The 22,908-nt window shown below is 37.1% G+C and overlaps 2 protein-coding genes across 2 annotated transcripts; one reads left to right on the top strand and one right to left on the bottom strand.

Moving 5' to 3' along the window:
* The first annotated feature begins 6,628 nt into the window (after window positions 1–6,628).
* Window positions 6,629–8,876, top strand: PDLP8 (plasmodesmata-located protein 8). Its single transcript, XM_010260728.3, has 3 exons — window positions 6,629–7,617; window positions 8,422–8,529; window positions 8,661–8,876. The coding sequence occupies exons 1-3, from the start codon at window positions 6,855–6,857 to the stop codon at window positions 8,663–8,665; spliced, it is 876 nt and encodes a 291-aa protein (XP_010259030.1). The 5' UTR covers window positions 6,629–6,854; the 3' UTR covers window positions 8,666–8,876.
* An 8,133-nt stretch (window positions 8,877–17,009) lies between these two features.
* On the bottom strand, window positions 17,010–19,495 carry LOC104598589 (SNW/SKI-interacting protein A-like). The gene is made up of 2 exons (XM_010260729.3): window positions 19,312–19,495; window positions 17,010–19,049 (listed from the first exon to the last, which is right to left on the bottom strand). The coding sequence occupies exon 2, from the start codon at window positions 18,997–18,999 to the stop codon at window positions 17,200–17,202; it is 1,800 nt and encodes a 599-aa protein (XP_010259031.1). The 5' UTR covers window positions 19,000–19,049; window positions 19,312–19,495; the 3' UTR covers window positions 17,010–17,199.
* Between the last annotated feature and the right edge of the window lie 3,413 nt (window positions 19,496–22,908).

Below are 22,908 nucleotides of genomic sequence, written 5' to 3'. Positions count from 1 at the left end.
CATCCATTATCAAGTAGTCCCTAAAGCTTTTCTCAGAGAAAAAAAAAATTCCCTGAACTTCTGCATGTATTATGGCACTCACTCTCGTGTCTATAAAATTACTATGTATTTTGCTAGCAATGCAATCAAAAGATATTCACCTAATGTTTTGAATGTAAAAGAAAGGACCATATCCTTGTATTATGGGGGGTAGGGATATTCTATCCAAAGTTTAAAGTATCGACATGTATTGGTCCGTATTGATTGATATGTATCATGTCGGGAGTTTTCTAATACACCCTTACAGAGGGTGTATCGGGGTTCTGACCGGTTCAGGGTGTGGAGGAGCCTTAAACCAACCCCCCTGAACTGGTTTTGAAAAAAATAAAAAGAAAAAGTATCGATATAGCCTGATATGCCCCTACCGGCGTATCGGGTGTATTAATATTTTGAACCTTGATTCTATCAACAAAATGCTCCAAACACCATCCCAACTGGCCACTGTAGCCGCACATTGGGGTAGGGAGATATTTCCAATGTGCAGCTGCAATGACCAGTTTGTTGGGAGCATTTTATTGGTAGCAGATCCAAACTCATTTTATTGGGCTGTCACAATAATTGTTTTATAGGACAATGATCGTAGCAGATGTCTATCCACGTTTATGTTTCCTGAAGGCCCCATTTTACATCTGCCCCCTACAGAATGCATTCCAAAAACGTCTCACATACACATCTCAGCATGCATTGAGAGCATTTCCCGTACTTGTTATTGGGAGATATTCCCAATACACAGTTGGGATGTGCTATGGGATGCTTTTGGGGCACATTCTGTAAGGGGCAGATTTGAACAAATTCATTTGAGGGTAAATTTGTGGGGGGTAGTCATTGTTCATAGGGTCATTTTAATTGCGAAAAGGTGATAAGTCTTTAAAATCAGGAATACCAAATGCAGTCTTTAAACATTTAGGAGAGATTGTCAAACTATGTAAGACTAAAATGCACTTGTTAGAATAAAAAAGTTAGGGGATATTTAAAAATTTATCACTTACCCAACGAACATTTTCTAGAAAAAAAAATGATAAATATAGTAACACTTACGGACTTGAATAACGAGCAGCAGAGCCCAATATTTCTGCTCCAAATAAGCCGTGTAGAATATACTACATTGACCAAATTATGAGTAAACATATAAATCATCAATGTAATTTTCTTTCCTTGTTGTCGGTTTCAAGAAAAAATCAAAACTATCTTCTTTTTTTATATGAAAAAACTATCTGATTTCAAATACATTGATTCTCAAAACAAAAACATAGAAATAGGTCCTTGGTTGTATGTGTTTTTGGTTTTCAAATGTTTGAAGGGTGAAAATTTATTTTTGTTTTAAAAAACATAATTATTTGGTTTTAGAAACAAAATCATCTTATTTTCAGTTAAAACAAAAACTGACTTAGGGAACATATTTTTGTCTTTTTATTGATAGGGGTGCAAATGGAATGGATCATCATCAAATACGAATTCTAATCTTATCTGATTTTACTGGATTCGGATATCCCTTGTCAGATATTAGAATTGGGTTGGATCACAAAATAGGATCTGTTTCGAAATTGGATCGAATTCGATTCACCCGTTATCCGATCGAATAAAATGATATTCGATTCATTTTGCAATATATTATATTGGATATATTGAATCAGTCCTTATTGGATATCTGAAAAAACGATCCAAATCAAATTCGATTAAAGTGTTTGAGAAACCCAAGAATTTGAATTCAAATTTGGATAATATGAATTTTCTTTTAAATCAAATTCGGATATATCTTGATTCAAATTTAATATACAATTTTAAAAACAAGTAAAAAAAAAAAAAAACATTTACATTGTCAAACACCCCTAGAAAGCAATTCAAATGGAGATGGATTATCAATCCCATCCACAGCAGTTTCTCATATCCAACAGATCAGTTTTTGTTTTGATAAGTGCCAACAGATCAGATTTAGCACAGGCCACCACAATCTGAATTAACCCGACCCAGTGACACCTCTAACGTAGCCTGTTGTATAAGTCATTTTAATTTGTAGCAGATCTAAATGAGCTGAGCTTCTGGGTTCAGGCGTGTGTGGTAAGCAACCAATAAATTGGTCAATCGCCCCCTCACTAACTAAATTCTTCGACAACGACATTTATCGAAAGCATCTGTGAATGACAATTTCAGAAGATATTTTCAATGCATGTACATGTGGGGCGCCTGTAGGGGCAGATGTGAACTCTAGGAAAATAGTCTTTTTATTATTTTAATCCTTTATTATGGAAATTGCCAGACCGGATCTTTTACCCATAAGACAGATTGGGAACACCTCCACATGAACAGCAACATATAAATACCGAATATATTCTCAATACACGGCTGTATATTATTTGTGGGTTAGTGTGGGCAGAGCTCCCGTGGATAAGAGATTCGAGCGCTTATTTTGGATACCATGCTTTCTTTAATTCTTTTCTTCTACAATTAGTTTAAGCATGAGGCCTGCTGGAATCAGTGGCAACTTGGCAACGATAAGGGCCTGTGGCCCTTGTTCAGTGATACATATCTGCATAGATGAAGCTAATCCAAGATCATTGAGTCTAAGGAATTCAAGTTCAAAGTAGAAAAGCTAGAAATTCATATATATAACCAAAAAGTAACTCTTCTGAAGCCCCAATTGTTGGATGCTTGATGCCTATAAGTTAAGAGGAATCTTATTCTCTATAATATTCTTTATTCTTGTACATGCACACATGTTCATTCATTTAATTAAAATTATCTCCAAATTTTTTAAATTGGGACATTGTAGAATGTCAACTAACAAAAATGAGATGTTCTCCATGTGTGGCTGCAATGTTATGTGGGTAGATGTGGGCAGAAAATCTTAACTCATCAGTCATATGTATGGTGGGATGTGTGGATATACATCAGTGTTGGAATAGTTTTTTGGTTGGGAGAAAATCCCAACCAAAGTGTTGGTATTGCACCAGGTTCTAGGGGTGAGCAAAAAAAAAACCAAAAAACCGAACCAACTGAAAAAACCGACCGAAACCGAACCAAAAAATCGGTTAATCGAATCGGTTGATTTGGTTTCGATTCGGTGTTTTCAAAAAAACGAAGGTACCAGTTCGGTTTCGGTTAACCAATATGACCGGTATACATATATTTCTATATATTTTATATATATTTATGTATATTATATATATTTTTATATTTTTTATATATTATAAATTAATAAATATACATCATATATATATTATAATATATGATATATTATTTATTATTTAAAATATAATATTTTATATATATTTATAATTTTTATTATAAATTTATATATATTTATAATAAATATTATAAAAACTAAAAAAACCGAAAAGCCAACGAATTGAACCGACGGTTAACCGAACCGGTCAACCAGTTAACCGATAGGTTTCTGTTACCAGTTTTCTAAAAACCAGTACTACCGGTTCGGTTACAAAATGAGCCCCACGGTTTGGTGAGCACCCCTATCGGATTCAACAATTAAAAGAATCCATTGCCTCAAAGTGTTGGTATTCATTTTTAGGTTAGTATTGTTAAGGATAGAGTGGTACTATGGCTCAAGCACCACATTCATATCTACAATGACCACTAATGTTTTAATAAATGACTTGGAACCGGAACTGTTCTGGCCACTGGTTTTTGGGTCGATGATTCTATTGTTCGGTTTGAATGGATGGCCCATTCTGATAATAAAAATTTAAAAAAAAATAATAAACAACCAAAATCGTTGAATGGATTAAATGGGTTGATGGTTCGACTACTCAGGTCATTAGGTCATTAACCGATTTAATGGTTTTTAGACAGAGACCGAATTTGGAGTAAAACGAAACCGATTGCTTAGACAGTTCCCAAGCCGAACAGTCTGACCGTCTGGGTCAAGGCAGTTCGAAAACCATGATGATCATAATCAGCACTCCAATAAACTCATTAAATAGCAACCTATCTCAACTCAACAACTAAATTCAAATTCATAAATCTTGTAATTTCTGTAAAACACATGTAACAACTAAAAAAGTAATAAATAATCAAACTAAACGGCTGCTCTCCACAAGAGGTGAGAGTCATTCAACAGCTCGCTCGTTCTTTTATATATATATAATGGTCGGATCGGAAAAACTGGGGACTAGTTTCATTTTCACCAAAACTGTTGATTTTGGTCAGTAAATCGCTGAATCGGGCGGTTAATCGTTCAAACGGTTTTGACCATTTTTTATTTTTTTTAATTTTTTTGTCAGAATGGACTGAACATTCGGTTCGAACAATCAGACCATTCGACCCAGTAATCGGACCCCTGACCGATTCAATCACCAAATCGGTTTTAAAAACCATGATATATATATATATATATGAGAGAGAGAAAGAGAGAGATACATCACTCCGAATCTGCTATGCACTAATTATTTCCACATCTATACCCATACTGTATTGGGAATACATCCCTATAAAATGAAAAAAAAAAATATTCTCAATGCACACCTGTCCAATGGGTAGGAATGTGAGAACAACTAATGGGTAGCAGATCTGAGCCCTGTATACATAATGCAGGGAGTTAAGAGAGTATATATCACCCCAATATTATATACTATCCAAATTGTTCAATATTCGAAGTTAGTTATTTTCAGAAAATGTTGAACTTCTTATTAATCCAGGTAAACCTCAGTAAACCGTCTGGATTTTAGTAAATCAACCGGATGGGTCACTAACTCACTACTTCATCATCTGTTGTGAACTGACAACAAGAGGAATCAAATGTATAACCTCTTCTTTACAAAGAATTGTAAATTATCATTAAACTGCAACACCATTCATATTTGTGTAATTTATTATTCCTTTGACATCTTTACCAATTAAACATAAGAATGAACATGAAACAAGCTTTTTATGAGCTATTGGAGTTTGGCTTGTCAAAATTAGCTCAATCCAGATCGGTTTAAATTGAACTTTGAATCAAATTCAAGTCTATTATACAGGTTCATTTGCCAATTTAGTCAAGCTCGAGCTTAATCGAGTTTATATTATATATTTTTTTTTAATTATATATAATAATAAATAATTTTATATGTATAATTTTTTATTTTTATATGAAACTAGCTTGACTCACTATCGAGCTTGAGCTGAACCAAGTTCAAACATACGAGCTTTTGAGTCAAACCTAATTCGAGCTCATATTATCTCTAGCTCAAACTGAACTTGATCCTACACTCGAACTTAATGTTTTTCTGCTGAGCCAAATTCAAATAATCAGATATTTGGCTTGGCTCAATTTGAATCCACCCCTAAAAAAGACATAATTTACAAGACTTGAATGGTTGAACCCACAACACTTGAATGAAAAAAAAAAAAATGAAATCATACAGAGCACAGATGTTGAAGTGTTAATAATAATATATTATATATTTATATATATGTATGTAAGGGTGTCAATGGACCGGTTTTGGATTGGACCCCATCCAGTCCAAAATCAATTTGGATGGATTGGACGGACCAACAAAACATATTGGATTGGACCAATCCGGTCCAAAATATTTATTCGGTTGGATTGGACCTGGTCTGTCCGTAATAAATTTATATTGGATTGGATTGGATTAAGCCAATATCTGATCCATTGATATAAGATAAGAATATAGGTGTCAATGAACCAGGTTTGGGTTGAAACCAATATAAATCAAAACGAAGTTGAACAGATTGGATGGTCCGGACATTAAATTGGACCGGTCCAAAATAGTCTAAAATATTCATTGGACTGGATTGGACCTGGCCCATTTATAATGGACTCACATTGGACTGGATCAAATTGGACCAAATCCAGTCCAATTGACACCCCTATATGTATGACGTTGTTGGTCATTGGATCAACCAATGGTTAGACCATTGAACCCATGAACCGATAACCTCTCCTATTTGATAAACGATCTAGGCCATGTTTGGAATCAATGCCATTACCTAAGGGGTGTTTTATGAGAAAACAGTGCTTCATTGACTCATAAAACATTTATTTATTTATTTTTATTTGGGACGGTTGATGGTTGCTGCTACATAGGCTTTTTTCAATGCCATATCAGCATATTCTTGTTAGCAACAGTATAAATAAAAAAAGAAAAAAAAAAACACCAAAAAGAATGTTTTCTCAAATCATACATTTCCCGATTTTCAATGTATGATCTCACAAAATATTCTTCAGAAAAATCCATAACCAAACATCAACATTAGGCGTGGTCTAGAAAAATGGATTTCAGGATACTGAGGTGAATTGTGATGCCGTTTCAAAAAAAAACGGCATCGGTTCCAAACACGGGCCTAGTCTTACAACACTGGTTGGGTGGGCTTGTGATTAGTTAAACCTAAGCTTTGGAATGTATGGTTTGTAGGGAATAGTTAAACCTAAGCTTTAACATAAAAAATCAGAATGACATTTTTGACCGTTGACTAATGATTTTTATGAGAATGAAGTCAATCAACAATAAGGCTTTAAAATCATAATTAAATAACAGATCGAACGGCTCAGATGAAAGAATTCATGACCCACAACGTACGACAATGAAGCAGGGTTAAAGAGTATAATCAAAATATAAAGTCCATCTCTTTCACCTTCCCCTTTATTATACACTACGTTTTCCTTTTAACATACAGATAGTGAGATGGGATCCCAACAACAATACGATTAGGGTTGTAGATAGATATATATATACGCTTACTTCACTCTTCCGCGGGAAGGATCCGCACAGGAAAAACACCAAAAGGTCTCCATCCTTCGAGCTATCTAAAAGATCACACAAGCAAAAGAAAAACTAAATCGAAGTTTGAAAAGAAAGATGTGGAGGAACCTTAAACAAGACTCGTCCCACAGTACTATCTCAATAGCTCTGAAAATCTCCTCTCTACTATTCTTCCTCCTCTCATCCTTCACCAACCATGACCGCCTCTTTGTCAAAGCTCACCCTTTCATCTATGGAGGATGCTCTCCAGACAAATACCAGTCCACCTCAACTTTCGAAGCCAATTTCAACTCCTTATTGTCTTCCATTGCCAGTTCCGCATCTCAGTCTGATTACAACAGCTTTGCCGTCGGCAACGACAGCTCCACACCGGCTGACGCAGCAGTTTATGGTCTGTACCAGTGCAGGGGCGACCTCAAGACAAGTGACTGTTCGGGGTGCATCCAAAACGCCGTTAACCAGATTACTTTGGTTTGTCCTTACTCGATAGCAGCCAGTTTGCAGCTAGAAGCCTGCTACGTAAGATACGACAACGTCAACTTCCTGGGGAGGCTCGATATGACGCTCGTGTACAAGAAGTGCAGTCGAGGAACCAGTAATGATGTTGAGTTCTTTAAGCGCAGGGACGACGTTCTTGCTGACTTGCAGACGGCAAATGGTTTCCGAGTTAGTAGCCTGGGGTCAGTGGAGGGTTTTTCTCAGTGCTTGGGGGATTTGAGTTCAGGGGATTGCTCTTCTTGTCTGGCTGAAGCTGTGGGGAAGTTAAAGAATGTATGTGGATCGGCGTCGGCAGCGGATGTTTACTTGGCCCAGTGTTATGCTCGGTACTGGGCATCTGGGTACTACGATTCCTCTTCAGGTTCTGTTCATTTTTTCCGTTTCAGTTTTTGTTTTTAATTTTTTTGGTTTACTCATATGTGTTCTATACAAATTTCCGATCGATTCTACCACACAAGAAAACATTGGAAAAAATGAAAGTAGTAAAGCCATAGGCCATGTAATTAGAATATTTTCACCCACTGAAGAAAACTCACTGAGGTTGTCCATGAGGTTGTGTTTGCTTTGATGGAAAATAAGAAAAACAAGAAGTTGAGGGAAAGTTATTAATCAACAAATTATGTAAAATTGTTCATTTTTCTATTTAACCAAACACGCCCTAAGGGTCAAAAACTTGCTTCCTATTATGAATTTTAGACACTGCTTTACTCAGCTTCATTGTTTTACTTTTTCCTTTTACCACATTTCCATATTTGGTTGTTAGACGCTTGCTTAGTGCACTCAAATTTGGCACCAAAACTATCCCGATTGTCTAATTTTTTTAGAAGTTTCTTGATTCGTATAAGATCAAAAGGAGGAACGTCGCCCACCAACCACCAAAGCAAAAAGAAAAAGATCAAAGGAAGTTACGTCTACGGTCTATCATTTAGGTCCTCGTGAGAGAAAGTGACCCATCTCTAGCTTCATTCAAATATTTATATAAATTATCCTTTCAGACACATAGATATGTCTCTGCAATTTCTTTTACCTTTGAAGATTTGCTTTTTGATTTCTGACTCCACCCGTAAGCTAAAGTATGAGAGATAAAGGCACCATGTATTTGTCAGTGGGAAGCTTGATTAGTACAACAAATACCCATTGCTTTTGCTTTTGTTGGTGTATTCAGATTCCTCCACCGATGACGACGTGGGAAAGACGGTAGCTATAATCGTCGGAGTACTTGCAGGATTCGCTCTGGTCGTCGTCCTTCTTTCCTTTCTGCGCAAAGCAGTCGGTAAATCCTCTCACCACCACCACCATTTTCTTACTACACATCTTCTCCATGCATACTGCATATAATCTCCTTGTACCCAGCTTTCCATATAACGTAGATTTAATTATATTTATCGTGTACACATACTGCAGGCTAAGAGGATAAGGATGAGGCAAAGAGGAGGATCATCTTTTTGGCAAGCTATTAAAGATCGATGATTGTTGAACATTATAATTTTAGTTCAAATCTTCTTTTTGTTTATTCATTCAAGGCAATAATACTCTGGTGCAATAAAAGTTAGGATTGGCTCTCGTCTCTAGCATAAATAAAGCCCCCAACCTCCACTCCACTAAATACCAAAAAAAAAAAAAAAAAACACTCCACTCCACTGACTTTTTAAAAAGGAGCCTCGAGAAGCTTGAAATTCCCACTTTACAATGGCATTTGCAGCCTGACTTTACTCTTTCTTACATTTCAAAGTTCATTAATACAATGTTATTTTTCATCCAAAGGAGAGAGCGCCATCACAATGATCTAAAGCTTATATATAATCGTATAATGCCATAATTAATCACAGAAATGCACTTTGAAAAGACTCCGACCAGTCCCTTTTCATCCACTAAAAGGTAGTGAGTGCCACACTAACACTTTAATATGCTAATTAGATCATCCATGGCAAATATATATGTACACGGGCCGAGCCGGGCTTTGCCTCTTTATTAATAAAAAATGTTCAGACCCGAGTCTGATCTTGAATCCTGGTCTAAATATAAAAAATCCTGCCTATAGTATAATTTAATAAATTAATATTATAGAGAGGATCAAATCTAGGAACCTAATCAATCAGTAGCTTCCTCAGCATTCTCGAATCGAATCTCAATAGGAAAGTATATATCAAATAAAACAATTCCCAATGAATACATTTGAATAGGAGAACCACTGTTATCATATTTGATATTTCCTTCAATATGGCCATTTACCAACATGGGAATTTTTATAGCGTGGACCATCAGAGGACGTGTTGCTGACCCATTTCTAACACCCTAATAAGAACCTAGAATATAAACTAAACGACTGGAATAACAGCCACATAATTAAACACGCAGTTTATAGTCTTGTAGAAGCAAAAGAAACAACACAGATTTTACTTCTGCACTCTAACTTGTACTAAGAAATCTTTGGCACTTATGCTACATTCAAGCACCATAACCTCGGGTGGAAGGGCTCCACACCGCTGACGGGTCCGCTACAGGCAGCCCTACATGCTGCCTCTATTCCATCCTTTGACATTCAACCGTTGCAGATGTTTGCAAATGCACGCATGTGCCTCATAGAGTCAATGACCCGCAGTGATATTCAAACAACAGACCTGTTCGCCAAGTTCAAATGTTAAAGGTGGGCAATGCTTGAAATTAACCAAAAATACATTACTAAGTTGGGCAACCCACATTGATTCAATCTCAATTTTCAAACATTACTATTGCTTTTAGGCAACCTCAGTCATCTACAAAGGGCAACCCAGATGGCCTCACCGCACACTGAGCATGGAAGCAGCTCTTTCTGCTCCAAATAGAATATTGCCAATCAGTTCCACACTACCATCAATATGGGTCCTATGCGTTTACTGTCTGCTATTTGCTTGAAAACTTCTTTCTTCTTTGGTTCATCCTCTGACTTCTTGTACTGCAGAGAAGCAGAAAATTCATGGATGAGAGAAAACAGTAGGAAAAGATTCTGAGAAAGCCGACTATCAATATTTATGAACCTTTAAATAGTTTTCCATTTCAAATAGTTGCAACATGTGTACATAGATTATCATGAAAAGCAGATCAATACCCAAAGGAATACTTTCTATTGGCAGTGAAACTACTAATAGCAATCAATCAGAAATCCTAGAGGCTAATATCAAGTTTCTGAAAAAAATGATAGTCAAAAGGATTATTCAATTTTGAAGAATCTGAGCATTATATGATAAATTAACGTACGTTCGATGAGGAAGCTATATGCAGAAGTGATCTACAAGAACAAGAAGAAGAGAAAGACTTAATGTGGGATAAAAATATTGCGGATAATGAAGATGAAGACGTAGAACTTGATGTGGAAGATAATGATGATGATGAAGATGTTGATTGTGTTACTAATGATGTTGGTGGATTCAATGGAGGGGTTGTGGTTTCTTATTTCTTAGACACTCAAATTAATTAGATATTTTTCTTTATTGATTGTACACGATTTATCTAAACTTCATATTCTATTATCCTTTTGTGAGAATCGGAGATGATTTCTACTTTTTTAGTTTTTTATTATATGTTCTATAATTTAGGTTCTTAGCAGTTTGATACTTTGATACTTTGATTTGATTACTAAATAGATGAGTTGGTATTGCCATTTTTTGTTATGGTTTTATTCATTGGTTGATTTGGTCCTATTAAACGCCTAAGTATCAAGCTTTCAATCAAGGTATGTGTTTGATTCCCTTGGGGTTAATTTGTTGAAATTTAATTATTATTGGATTGGATTTTTTATTCTTTATGCATTTGTTATAAATTTGTAATGCTTCTTCTATTTGTTTAATCTATTATTGATTTGTTTTTGTTAAAGGCAAAGTTGTGAGAAAAATGATAGCACTCAAGGAGGACAACACTCAACATTCACCTCAAAGGTATGAATTTGTGAACTTAAAATACTTTTAATATTTATTAATTTATTTTTTAACGTAATTGGTTTTGATTCCTATTGAAAATAATATATTTAAATGATGAACATGAATACATGATAATATTTTATGTTTTTATATAAAATTTATACTCATTTGAATGATTCTAGTGTTAATAATTAGTGTACACGATTGTTAGTCAGCATACAAAACCAATAAACTAGCTTAAAGAAGTGTAGGAAAAGTAAAAATTTAATAAAACTAATATTTTCAAATTCCATCTAGGCACCTAGGCACCTGGGCGCCTTGTGGTTGCCTAGCCTCACTTAGGCACCTTGAAAACTATGGCTATAAGGAATCACCCATTATAAGCATAATGTGAACCCTCATCCATGGCTTACAATAGACCTTTCACAGCTAAGTTCTGTAGAATCCTCATCCTTGGATCCAAATGATTCAAGACCATGTTTGAGAACAGAACAAGAGAGGTGTGGATGATCAGAACAATTTGTTGTTAATATTTAATAAGTGATTCTATTGGTTGACAAGGTTTTGTTGGATGAGACAATCAAACAGTGAGCCTGAATTTCTTCCAAATTCTGTTTTAAAGATGGAGGGGAGAGATTGGAAGAGGTTTGAGGTTTGAAACTCTCTGTAACCAGCATTTTGAAACTCTGTAATCTATTTTATAAATTAGAAGGCTTCTAATTCAGATTATCAATTATAAAATGGAATCATACAATGCACATTCGAGCAAATTTCATCTATATTGCCTTAATCCACAACAAGGTCCCAAAATCATTATGTAAGAAAAGAATGTCATTTGTGATGCTTAAATTGAAAATGCAGAAACATATTCATTATGAATAGCTATTTGATACTATATTCTGGACTGCAACATTCTTTTAAGTTTCCGAACTGCAACGGTACTTCCTATAAATCCCCCTAACTAAATTAGGTGCGCACAGAGAAGGTTCTAGCTTTCAACTGTTATATGGTGGAGACCTATAAACGAATGTAGATCTTCCGACAAGATAGGCAACCTAAAAACAAAAACAAAAAAAAAAAAAAAATCAAAATGAGATACCAGATATCAAAATAATAGAGTTACCTCTCAATTTTCAAAGATCAAAGAAGGTAGAGATCACTACAGTTGGAAGAGAAAGATAACAAATTTTACTTTGATTTTTTTTATTTTTGAAGGTAGAGATCACTATGGTTACCTCAATTCTCTCTTAGAGGGCAGAAGAGATGAGTCCGGATCTTATGCTCACAAACCCTGCCCACCTCTAACCACACAGCATCGCAGCCACACATGGAGAACATCTCATCCTCCTAGGGGGAGATATTTTCAATTCACGGTAATATGTTGTGGGTAGACGTGGGCAGAGTCATCATGGGTAGGAGATCCGGAGTCAGAAGAGACACCCCGAGAGTGGATGCAAAACCATGTTCAAAGATAGCAAATTATACTTTTGACTTTTTGAAAGCAAAGCTTCCTCTTATTTGCGATGCAAACCCTGATCTATACACATTTTGGTATAAAAATTTGGTGTATTTTTAAACCCTTACCAAACCGATGAAAAGTTTCCTCCAACCAAACGCAGCCTCATATACAAATATAAACACATGTTAACTTCAGACTGGGTCAGCTTTAACCCTAGCCCAACCCGAAGTTGGGTTGATATTTTTCAACATTAAGCCTAACCCAACTTCAACCTTTTGGGTTGGATTGGGGCTAATCCAGCCCAAGCTGCACCCTTATACAAGGGTACCATCAATTACCAAACAGAGATGATCATGGGCATGGCCGGGCTGGTCGGGGTTTTTACAGTACCAAGGAACGTACCACACCTGATACCACATTTTGTTCCACATGATCGGTGGACAATAGCGAACAGTAGCAGCCACAGGCTCATAGATTCATTTCGATCCATAAGAAAACAAATATAAAAATTCATCAAATTACAGTAATTATAATCTAGACCTAAATACATCCACTACCCATTTGGATTATAATCTCTCCTCTCAGTCAAAGGGTCTACAATTCCTTGGCTGAAAATGTACGAGGGAATCAAATCCAAGAAATTCCCATTCCTGGTCCACTAGCAGGAAAAAAAAAAAAAAACATAAAAAAAGAAGATAAAGCCCCACCCAAGTGTGTGCAAAGAGAGGGTAAGATTTAGATGATATACAGTAACCAAATTTATCTTGACAGATGCAATTGAAAAAGTTGTGTACGTTCATCCAGCCCTGCTCTAGAGCTGCATTCTCATCTCCTTGTGGAAAAGGAATGTTCAAGAACCAACTGAGCTAACCTTTAAACCTACGATATAAATTAACTTCATCATCCGCACTGCAAGCCAAAACAGGAAGCACATGAACAAACAAGAAAATATGAGAGGATATAAATAGGACCTTTTAGGGGGAAATCTCAGAAGGAACGAATGGGAAAGAAGTAAGAATTATTACCCAACTTGTATCAGGTTGGTCCATTTTTCTTGGAGCTTTCAGTATGAACTCACACTGTCCTTGAAATAGCATAAGAAGGGAAAAGCTTGGAGTCCTAGGAGAATATGTCTGAAATCTGAATCAATCTGCTGAAGATTTGGGAAAATATTTTGAAGAATAGCAGAGTAATTTGATGGAGTTGCCTGCAAAACAAGAGCAATCGTACCATTGGTGCAAAGGAACTATCAAAGACCAAATGAGCCTTGATATGTACAGATTGTGCATAAGTGTTAGAACCAGTTCATAATTAAGTATGCTAACTAAGGTCCCAACCCAATAAATAAATGTGCAGAACCATTTCTTAACCAGATCCTATAGGGTCTATAATTGGGGCTATCAGGTCTGACCTGATAAGACCTTATTATAATTGACAACAATATTTTTAACCTGTAATTTGACAATAAACCTTCTTATTTGTTAAATTGAGACATATAGACATCATAATATGATAACATTAGAAGTATATCATCAGAAAATAAGTTTTTCCCTTCCACGCACTGTTCTATAAATATAAGTAATATACCGATTCTGAAGAACCTACTAAGAAATGAAATGTTTAACAGTGGCTGGTAGGAATGTATCTCATATCTGATGATTGTCCAACTAATTTAAGCCCCCAACGAGATAGAACTGAAGAAAGCTATAAATAGAAAGTATTTGAAGTAGGATATGCTGTGGCAGTGTTAAGTGAGAAGAATAAAGTAGACCTGGGAAGCTACTCCAATAAGTTTGGTTCCTTTTCCTGGTTGAGCTATCCATACAGAAAGTAAATTGAGAATGATGTGGCCAATTGAAGCAGATTTGGCCAACAAGAGAGAACCTGGGCTTCTAATTGTGCAACATAACCTATATACACTAATCAAATTCAAGCAAAACATAATGAGATTATATCACGATTACATGCCCCTTTTGTTGTGAGATATTTAACTATCAACAAGCATCATGTTCATAGAATGGCTGATATTGAGACTCTCAAGATGGATGGAGCAACCATAGGTGATATAATAAGGAAAGATGATTCTGATGGTTTTGACATATATAATAATCAAAAAAAGACATATAGTGATAAAAAATAAAAAACTAGAACACCAGTGGAAGGTGGCCCCAAGAGTAGGGTCACTGGTGCTACATCAGATTCAATACAGGTTTAGAAACTTGAATGAACAGGAAATGGCCCTAGATAAGTTGCACCCACAAAATTTCTATTACCAACTCTAAAATTTCTATTCCAGAAAATTTCACATTCATGGTATATTGCACTTAGGAATAAAACTTCATAAACATATCAGAAATCAGAATCAGATAAATTAATAGCTAAATCAATAAAAAAATGAAAATAAATTGCTAGTTACTGGCAGAGAGAGCAAAATAAGCCCAATACTTGATACTAGACCTAGCACAACTCAACCAGGTTCAGTTGTAGTCAAATAAGTTAGATTTTGGCTGAGAACAGGTTGAAAAACTCAGGTTGATCCTTGTGGGAGGTGAGGTTGCAGTTCCCAGTTCCTAGGTTTGGCCCCAGGTTGGCCCACAACCTGACCTGCCTTAGTTGTGCTTCTACATTGAAGTGGCTTTTGCAAGAAGTACACGAAGAATGACCAAAATTGGCAGATTTGCCACCAGGAATAGGGAAAAAGGCAAAAGAAAACTTCAATATGCTAGAAAAACAGACATAACCAAGAGAATGTATAACCTTTCAATAGAAATAGCAATAGACCAATAGTAAATTGGAAATAACATATATGAGCAATTGGTATTAAGTGAAGAACAATTAGAGCCTTGTTGAACTTAGGAACCATACAAATGGATTGTGCTCAAGATAAATGGTTGTGAGCTTTTGCCTTGAACCTGTGACAGCTACATCAGTGCCTCCAAGTTATGCTATTTGGTTGTCACTGAGCCACAGATCCTCCAGCCTGCAAAGTAAATCCTTGATATTACTAAAAACAAGAAGGACCTAACCTGATCCATGTAAGACATCCATGCATAGCATACCTTGTCAGGTGTTCAATGTCATCTGGTTGTTAACACGTTTGAAAAAACATCCAGAACACGCAGGTTAACCAAGGTGGATAGCCCTTCCATCTTTGAAATACCATTATGGCTCAAGTATAGCTCTTCTAAAGAAACACAATCCTAGCAATAGTGAAGAAAATTGAAGAAATGAAAAAATGAATGCATGTAGATTTGTTATACAAAGTCACAAACTAATTTATTTGCTTGGCCTTTCTATCTAAATGTTTCCATCAAACAAACTAAGTTCAACAGTGGCACACCTGAAATCCCAACATGGATATCAAGCGGTGATCTGCAAGCTAATCTTCTTGATGCATCTTAGTCCACACAGGTTTACCATTTGGATGTGATTGCGTCCAAGCCACAGCTCTTGTAAAATGTGTTAAGTTTTGCAAACTCTCCATTACCTGGAGTATAAAAGTGAACATTTAACCATTTCTCCATCCTGATATTAGTTTTGCAGCAGTAACATTTTTTCAAGCAAAGGTACTCCAGGTTCAGGAGTGTCCTTGTAGGGGTGAGCATTATTTGGCTAAAACTGAAAAACTGAACCAAAATTTTCAGTTTCAGTTTTTTGGTTCAGGTTTTCAGGTTTTGTATAATTTGGTTCGGTTGGTTTGTTTTTGAATATTTTGTTTTAGGTTTTGGTTTTGGTTTCAGTTTTTAGAATTAGAAATTTGATTAACTGAAAAAACAAGTTAACCAAACTTTGCTATAGAACATGTAATATATAACATATAATATATAATATATAATATATAATATATAACATATAATATACATTATTTAATATATTTATAAATAAATATATCATATAATGAAATTTGATTTCATAACATATATTATAATATATAATATAGTATATATACTATTGAAATTCGGTTTTAACTGAAAACCAAACCAAAAATTTTGGTTTCAGTTATTTCAGTATATAATATACATTATTTAATATATTTATAAATAAATATATCATATAATGAAATTTGATTTCATAACATATATTATAATATAGTATATAGTATATATATACTATTGAAATTCAGTTTTAACTGAAAACCAAACCAGAAATTTTGGTTTCAGTTATTTCAGTTTTTCTATAATTCAGTTTCGGTTCGATTTTTTATTTTTTAAGTTTGGTTTTTTAAATTTCGGTTTAGTCTGTTCAGTTTTTAACCGAATAAACCAAATGCTCACCCCTATGTCCTTAAGTCATTAAAGAATGCCCATGATGATCAGCATCTATTACACAGTTCCTAAGAGCAACTGGTTCAGAAAATCATATCAGAACAACACCCATCATGAATGCCAATCAAAAAGATCAATAACCAATGCCTGGAAGAGGCTTCAATTTTTATAGCAAAATATATTGCTAGACAACATGTTACATGAAAAGAAACCTTTTACTTCAAGAGTCCTAGTCCACAGGATTCATGTATAAGAAAGGAGAAACAAATTTGGACTCTTATCACATGCACAAAAGTTCAATGATAACCAGATAAAAATCTCTCCTAACGTCCTTTCTCAAATCCAATGCGGGTTCTACCAGAACCTCTGTCATAGCCATCACGCATTGAAGATCCGGCACTTGCACTCATGGTCCCTCCGCTCCCAACTTTTTCCATGGCCTTCTTACCCTTCTTGACCTCTGTCAAGAACTGTTCCAATCCAAATGGATCAGCCTCTTCTGCCTGCTTCTCAAACTCCACTGCACCACTTCTCGGAGCTGCACTCTCTGGGGCACCAGTAAATGCCCTATCAGGCTTGAAGCGATCAGTCTTCATGATCTTTTCAAGTTGCTCATCTGCACCTCCATACATATCAGCATCCGCATCCTTCTTGGGCCTGTACAAGCTAGACAGGGTAGACTGTGCAGTAAACAGGCCCTTATCATATATGTTGTACTGATCATCAGTTGCGAATCCAGAGTCCATTCCTTTCTCCTGGTTGAACAGCCTCTGGTCATACATGACTTCCCCACGACCTGCCCCTGTACTAGCCATACCAAGTGCCACTTTTTCACTAATATCACGGTCTCTATCACGTGTGATCTTACTCTTCTTACCCATTGCAGCATCCTTGGCCTCCAATCTTCTCTCTCGCTCCCTCTCCCGGCGTCGCTCCTCACGAATCTTTTCTCGCTGCAGACGCTCCTCCCTCTCTTCTTTTGTCTCCTTCACAGGGTCCTCTTTTTCCCTCACTCTTTCATGATCCCCTCTCACATCACCACTATCCATCATTGTTCTATCAGTAAGGATGGGAACAGCTGCAGGGGGTGGTGCACCCCCAGTCCTCTCAGCTCGAGCTTTCTGAGCCAATGCTCGCAGCTCCTGCTCCTTTCTTTCCTTCTCCTTCAACAGCATCTCCTTTTGGACCTTTGATCTCATTGCAACAGCTTCTCTAGCTTTCTGTTCTGCTACATATAGTGCCTCAGAAAGTTTGGCGAAGTTGTCATTAATCTGGACTTCTTGAAGACCTCGTCCATCTGCTGCAAGACGTTTATCAAGTGGGATTGTATAACCTTTGGGGTTCTTCCAATTAGAAATGCAAGGTGGTATTTTCCAATCCTGTTGATCCTTCACCGTCACCGGACGAGGTGGGGAATGCATAACTGGCACAGGTGGGGACCCCGAGGCTTTTGGGACTCTCTTGTGCTTGAACTTTGGCGGCTCAAGTGGATCAACTGGCATCTCTACCATTCTAATTATTCTCTCTTTTGCACCTGAATTGAAAGCTGCTGCCTGCTGTGATGGTTTATACTTAATGAACTTTGAGTCAGATGACTGTGTTGGCACATTCTTCGGTTGTGCCGCACTCAATCGGACATTGACAATTTTTTCAAGAGCTGCCTTTGTGCGCTCTGTTGTTTCATCTATCTCTTTCTCCAACTCCTCAGATTCTTTAACTTCTTCTGTCAGAATTTTGGGGATGAGATCTTTATGCTGCGAGTATACAATTTTTGAAGCATTCTCGTTCTGCTTGACAATTGCATCGAAGGCAATGTCGCCATGGGAGTCCACACTCAGTGGGAGGATTTTTGAGCCTGGCTTCTGATCTTTCCTGCCCATGCCAAGAGGGTACTGGGCGACATGAATCTCAGGAAAAGCACCGCCATCTCCAAAATCCTCGGGCTTTCGGGGAACAAAACCAGCACGTTTCAAGTATGGAGGTACCGGATTGGCTTTGGCAGTGGTGGTAGAGTGTTCTGCCTCAGAACTAAAACGTTGCTTGAACCATGGGTCATTTGAATGGTCGTAATACGAAGTGGTCGACGATTTAGCAGGTGGAAGCAGGTCTTTTAGAGCAGCCATGGCGAAACCACCAAGGGGAGTACAAAGCACCGGTTTTCTCAAGCCAACAACTGATACAATAAAAATACAAAAAAAAAAAAGAAGAGAAAGAAAAGCAATTAATTTACCGGTGGAGAATATCAAACAACGTGCATAGATAAGTTTATGCTCTATTTCGAGATCAGATATTGAGTCATGAAATCTTCAAAACAGGAGAAGGTGCATTAAACGACGAAACCCTAACCCTATAACCTAGAATGATCTAACCCCAGATCGAGATTTTTCATTAGATAGAAAAAAAAAATCACACAGACAGAAGAACAATTCACGTACCAGATGAAAATGAAGAATAATTCAAATCTACCGACTTTCCTTCTTCCTTCTATCGAATATCGTTGCAAAATATAAAAGAGACAGGCGGCGTCGCGGCGAGGGGAGAGGGAAACGCGTTGAACTCCATCCCCCTCCCCCTCCGTATCTTTATCCAAATTCGGGGATCGGGCTAGCCGCTAGGGCTGTCAACGGATCGGGTCTGGGTCTTTTACAGGTAGAAATAGACCCGAACCGGTCTAGAACCATCCCGGTTAATAATCGGGTCTATCCGGTCTGATCCGATAATACTGAAAATTATATTTTTATTCAAATAACTTAAAATTTAAATTTTGATAATATAATCTTAATAAAATTGATAGAAAAATACTAAATTATTTATTTATATGTTAATAAACTAAACATTTTTAGATAGTACTATCTTATATATTATCTTTCAAATTTATCATTTCGAACATAAAATATGATAAAAATTATAAAAAATTAATAAAATATTATATATTCAATAAAATTTTTGAGTCTGTATTAGCAAAACTGAAACCAACCCAATTATTAATCAGGATAGAATTATAGAATTAGAACCATTATAATCAGTTCGGTCCGTTCAGGTCCATCGGGCCTACCTGATCCATTGATAGCCTCAGTTTCATCCCACCCGTGCATATATACGGTACCACTTTTACCGTTGGATTGGAAGCTTCTTTTTGCTTACGACTAATTGAGACACAAATCTCTTGACTCTTGTTTTTACTTCCTACAAAAAGATTCCAATCTAGTAGCTATCATATGTCTAATGAACACTCACACGTTCGAAGGTACATTACTAATAGATACAACAACGAAACGTGTCTGGATCTGCTACCAACAGCATCCCAATACGCTACAAAAGCGCTATGTTTTCCGGTTTGGATCCTGCAATCCTTATTCTTGTCGCCTGAAAATCAAAAGTCTTTACAACCCGGATCACCACCTGTTCACGAGAACTCTGCCCACGTCTACTCACAATACACTACTCCCATGAATTGGGAGCATCTCTCCGTGCATAATATCATGTAGGAGAATGAGATGTTCTCTATGTGTGGCTAAAATGTTATGTGGGTAGACGTGGATAGAGTTTGTGTGGGCAGGAAATCCGAACTCCCTCAAGACCTCCTTCATGGATGGTCACCCACTTGGTCGTAAACCTTGGGGAGCCCCATGATTTTATCTTGGAGAGTTCCCACCTCTAACTTTGATTCATTGCAAGAGGTATTCTAGTTTTCGATCATTGCCATCCCCACATAATTGTTCACTGTGGTGATTTGCTCCTGAGCGCTACTCATGTGTCAAGAATAGCCACATATTCTTTGAATGCATGGGATAAGGATTGCTTTCTCTTTCATAGGGAAGGTTTCCATAACACCACCCAAGACTTTTTCCCGGTCTCCAACTTTCTTGGCCACCCTCAATACCTTCCTTTTTTGCCATTCCTCTAGTTTACCATCCTCCGTCAGTTTCAAATAAAGTGAAGTTCCATACAAGCCTTTAACAAACCTTGGTTTATAGATAGAATAACACAAGAATGGAAAAAGTGTGTTTTATATTAGATATAAGAGTCCATATATATATAGTTGTGGTGTCGATTTGATAAAGATTACAAAGAGATAAAGAATAAACAGTTTACAACAAAAAGATAATGGCTATCATTAGCTATTGAACAGAGTGATAAGGATTATCTTCATCTATTATCGAGCTATATAGTTGGCGTGGCTTCCCTAACATCCTTTGCAAGTTGACGGGTCGTTTGGACACAGTAAGCTTGAGCTTCAGGTCATGAAAGCATCCGAAGGGAAGCGGTTTGGTCAAAATGTCTGCCACTTGATCCTTGCTAGGGAGGAAGTGAAACGAAGAGTGAACCATCAATCACCTTCTCGCGAATAAAGTGAATGTCCAAATCTATGTGCTTAATGCGAGAGTGAAGTACTGGATTTGAAGCAAGATATTTGGCACTTAGGTTATCGCACCATAAAACAAAAGAGGAGGAAAGTTTCCAACCCAATTCAGTGAGTAACATGCACAGCCACAAGAGTTCAGCAGTGGTGAAGGTGAGGCTACGATACTTGGATTCCGTACTAGAGTGGAATATGGTGTTATGTTTGCGAGAACTCCATGTAATCAAATTGTTACCAAGATAGATGCAAAATCCTCCTTGGAAATGCCTGTCCACAGGGTAATTGGCCCAATCGATGTCCGAGAAAGCCTCAAGTGTGAGGGACTGAGAGGGATGAAGAAGAAATCCATGATCTAAGGTGGATTTGAGGTATCGCAAAATCCATTTGACAACTGACCAATGAACATCAATAGGAGATTGAATAAATTGGCATACTTTATTAACCGAGAAGCAAATATCAAGATGGGTAAGAGTGAGATACTACCACACTCCAATACATCGACGGATCGTCAAGAGGAGATCCAAAAGTAGAATCTAGCTGTGTAAAGGCAGCTATGGGAGTACTAATGGGTTTGGCCTCATGCATTTTGGTGCAAGTGAGAAGATCAACAATATATTTCTTTTGGGACAAATGAATGCCATTGGCATCGTGCTGCATTTCAAGACCCATGAAATAATGGGCTGGCCCAAGATCTAGAATAGCAAAGTTTGAAGAGAGTTGTTGGACTAGAGATTGAATAAAAGTGGAGAAAGAGCTCGTAATGAGAATATCATCCACATAAATGAGAACGAAGATAACTTCAACATTGCAATGTCGTATGAAGAGAGAACAATTTGCACGGGATTCAATGAAGCCAAGAGAAAGAATAAAATCCTTAAGCCAAATAAACCAAGCTCTAGGAGACTGTTTAAGGCCGTAAAGAGACCGTTTTAACTTGCACATATAATGGGGATGATGAGGATCTTCATGGCCAATAATAGGTTGACTCATGTACACCTCCCCAATAAGTTGTCCATGTAAGAATGCGTTACTGACATCAAGTTGGCGTAAGTCCCATCCAAAGGAGGCAACAAGAGAGAGAACTAATCAAATTGTAGTGGGTTTGACCACCGGACTAAAGGTCTCATGAAAATCAAGCCCCGCTTGTTGAGTATACCCCTTAGAGACCAATCACGCCTTGAAGCACTCAACAGAACCATCAGCATGTCTCTTGATCTTATAGACTCATCGATTGCCAACAATATTTTTGTTGGGTGGAGGGGGAACAAGATCCCAAGTTTTATTAAGCAACAAGGCTTTGAACTCATCTTGCATTGCAGAAATCCATCTTGGATCTTGCTTGGCTTGTTTGTATGAAATACGCTCAACCTCTGAATATAAGGATGCATCAAGATCATAGCGGGGGTTAGGTTTGAATATCCCACGTTTGGACCTAGTCATCATGCCATGAGAGTTAACTGGAGTAGGGTCGGACTCTATTACTGGTTTCAGAGTGGGTTCAGTCGATATGGCTGCAACTGGAGAGTCAAAAGCACTTGTGACGGCGGGTGAAGCAAGAGGATTTTCAAAGGTAGAAGGAGTGTGTGCATACCTTCTCTCATTCTTAAGTGGGTAGGGGAAAGTAACAGTTGGTGGGCCGGTGGGCCCATCACATGGAAAGTTGGGTTGT

This window comes from Nelumbo nucifera, chromosome 6, assembly GCF_055504915.1.
Source record: "Nelumbo nucifera cultivar China Antique chromosome 6, China Antique-T2T, whole genome shotgun sequence".
NCBI lineage: Eukaryota > Viridiplantae > Streptophyta > Magnoliopsida > Proteales > Nelumbonaceae > Nelumbo > Nelumbo nucifera.
This window is presented reverse-complemented; position numbering and strand designations above follow the sequence as displayed.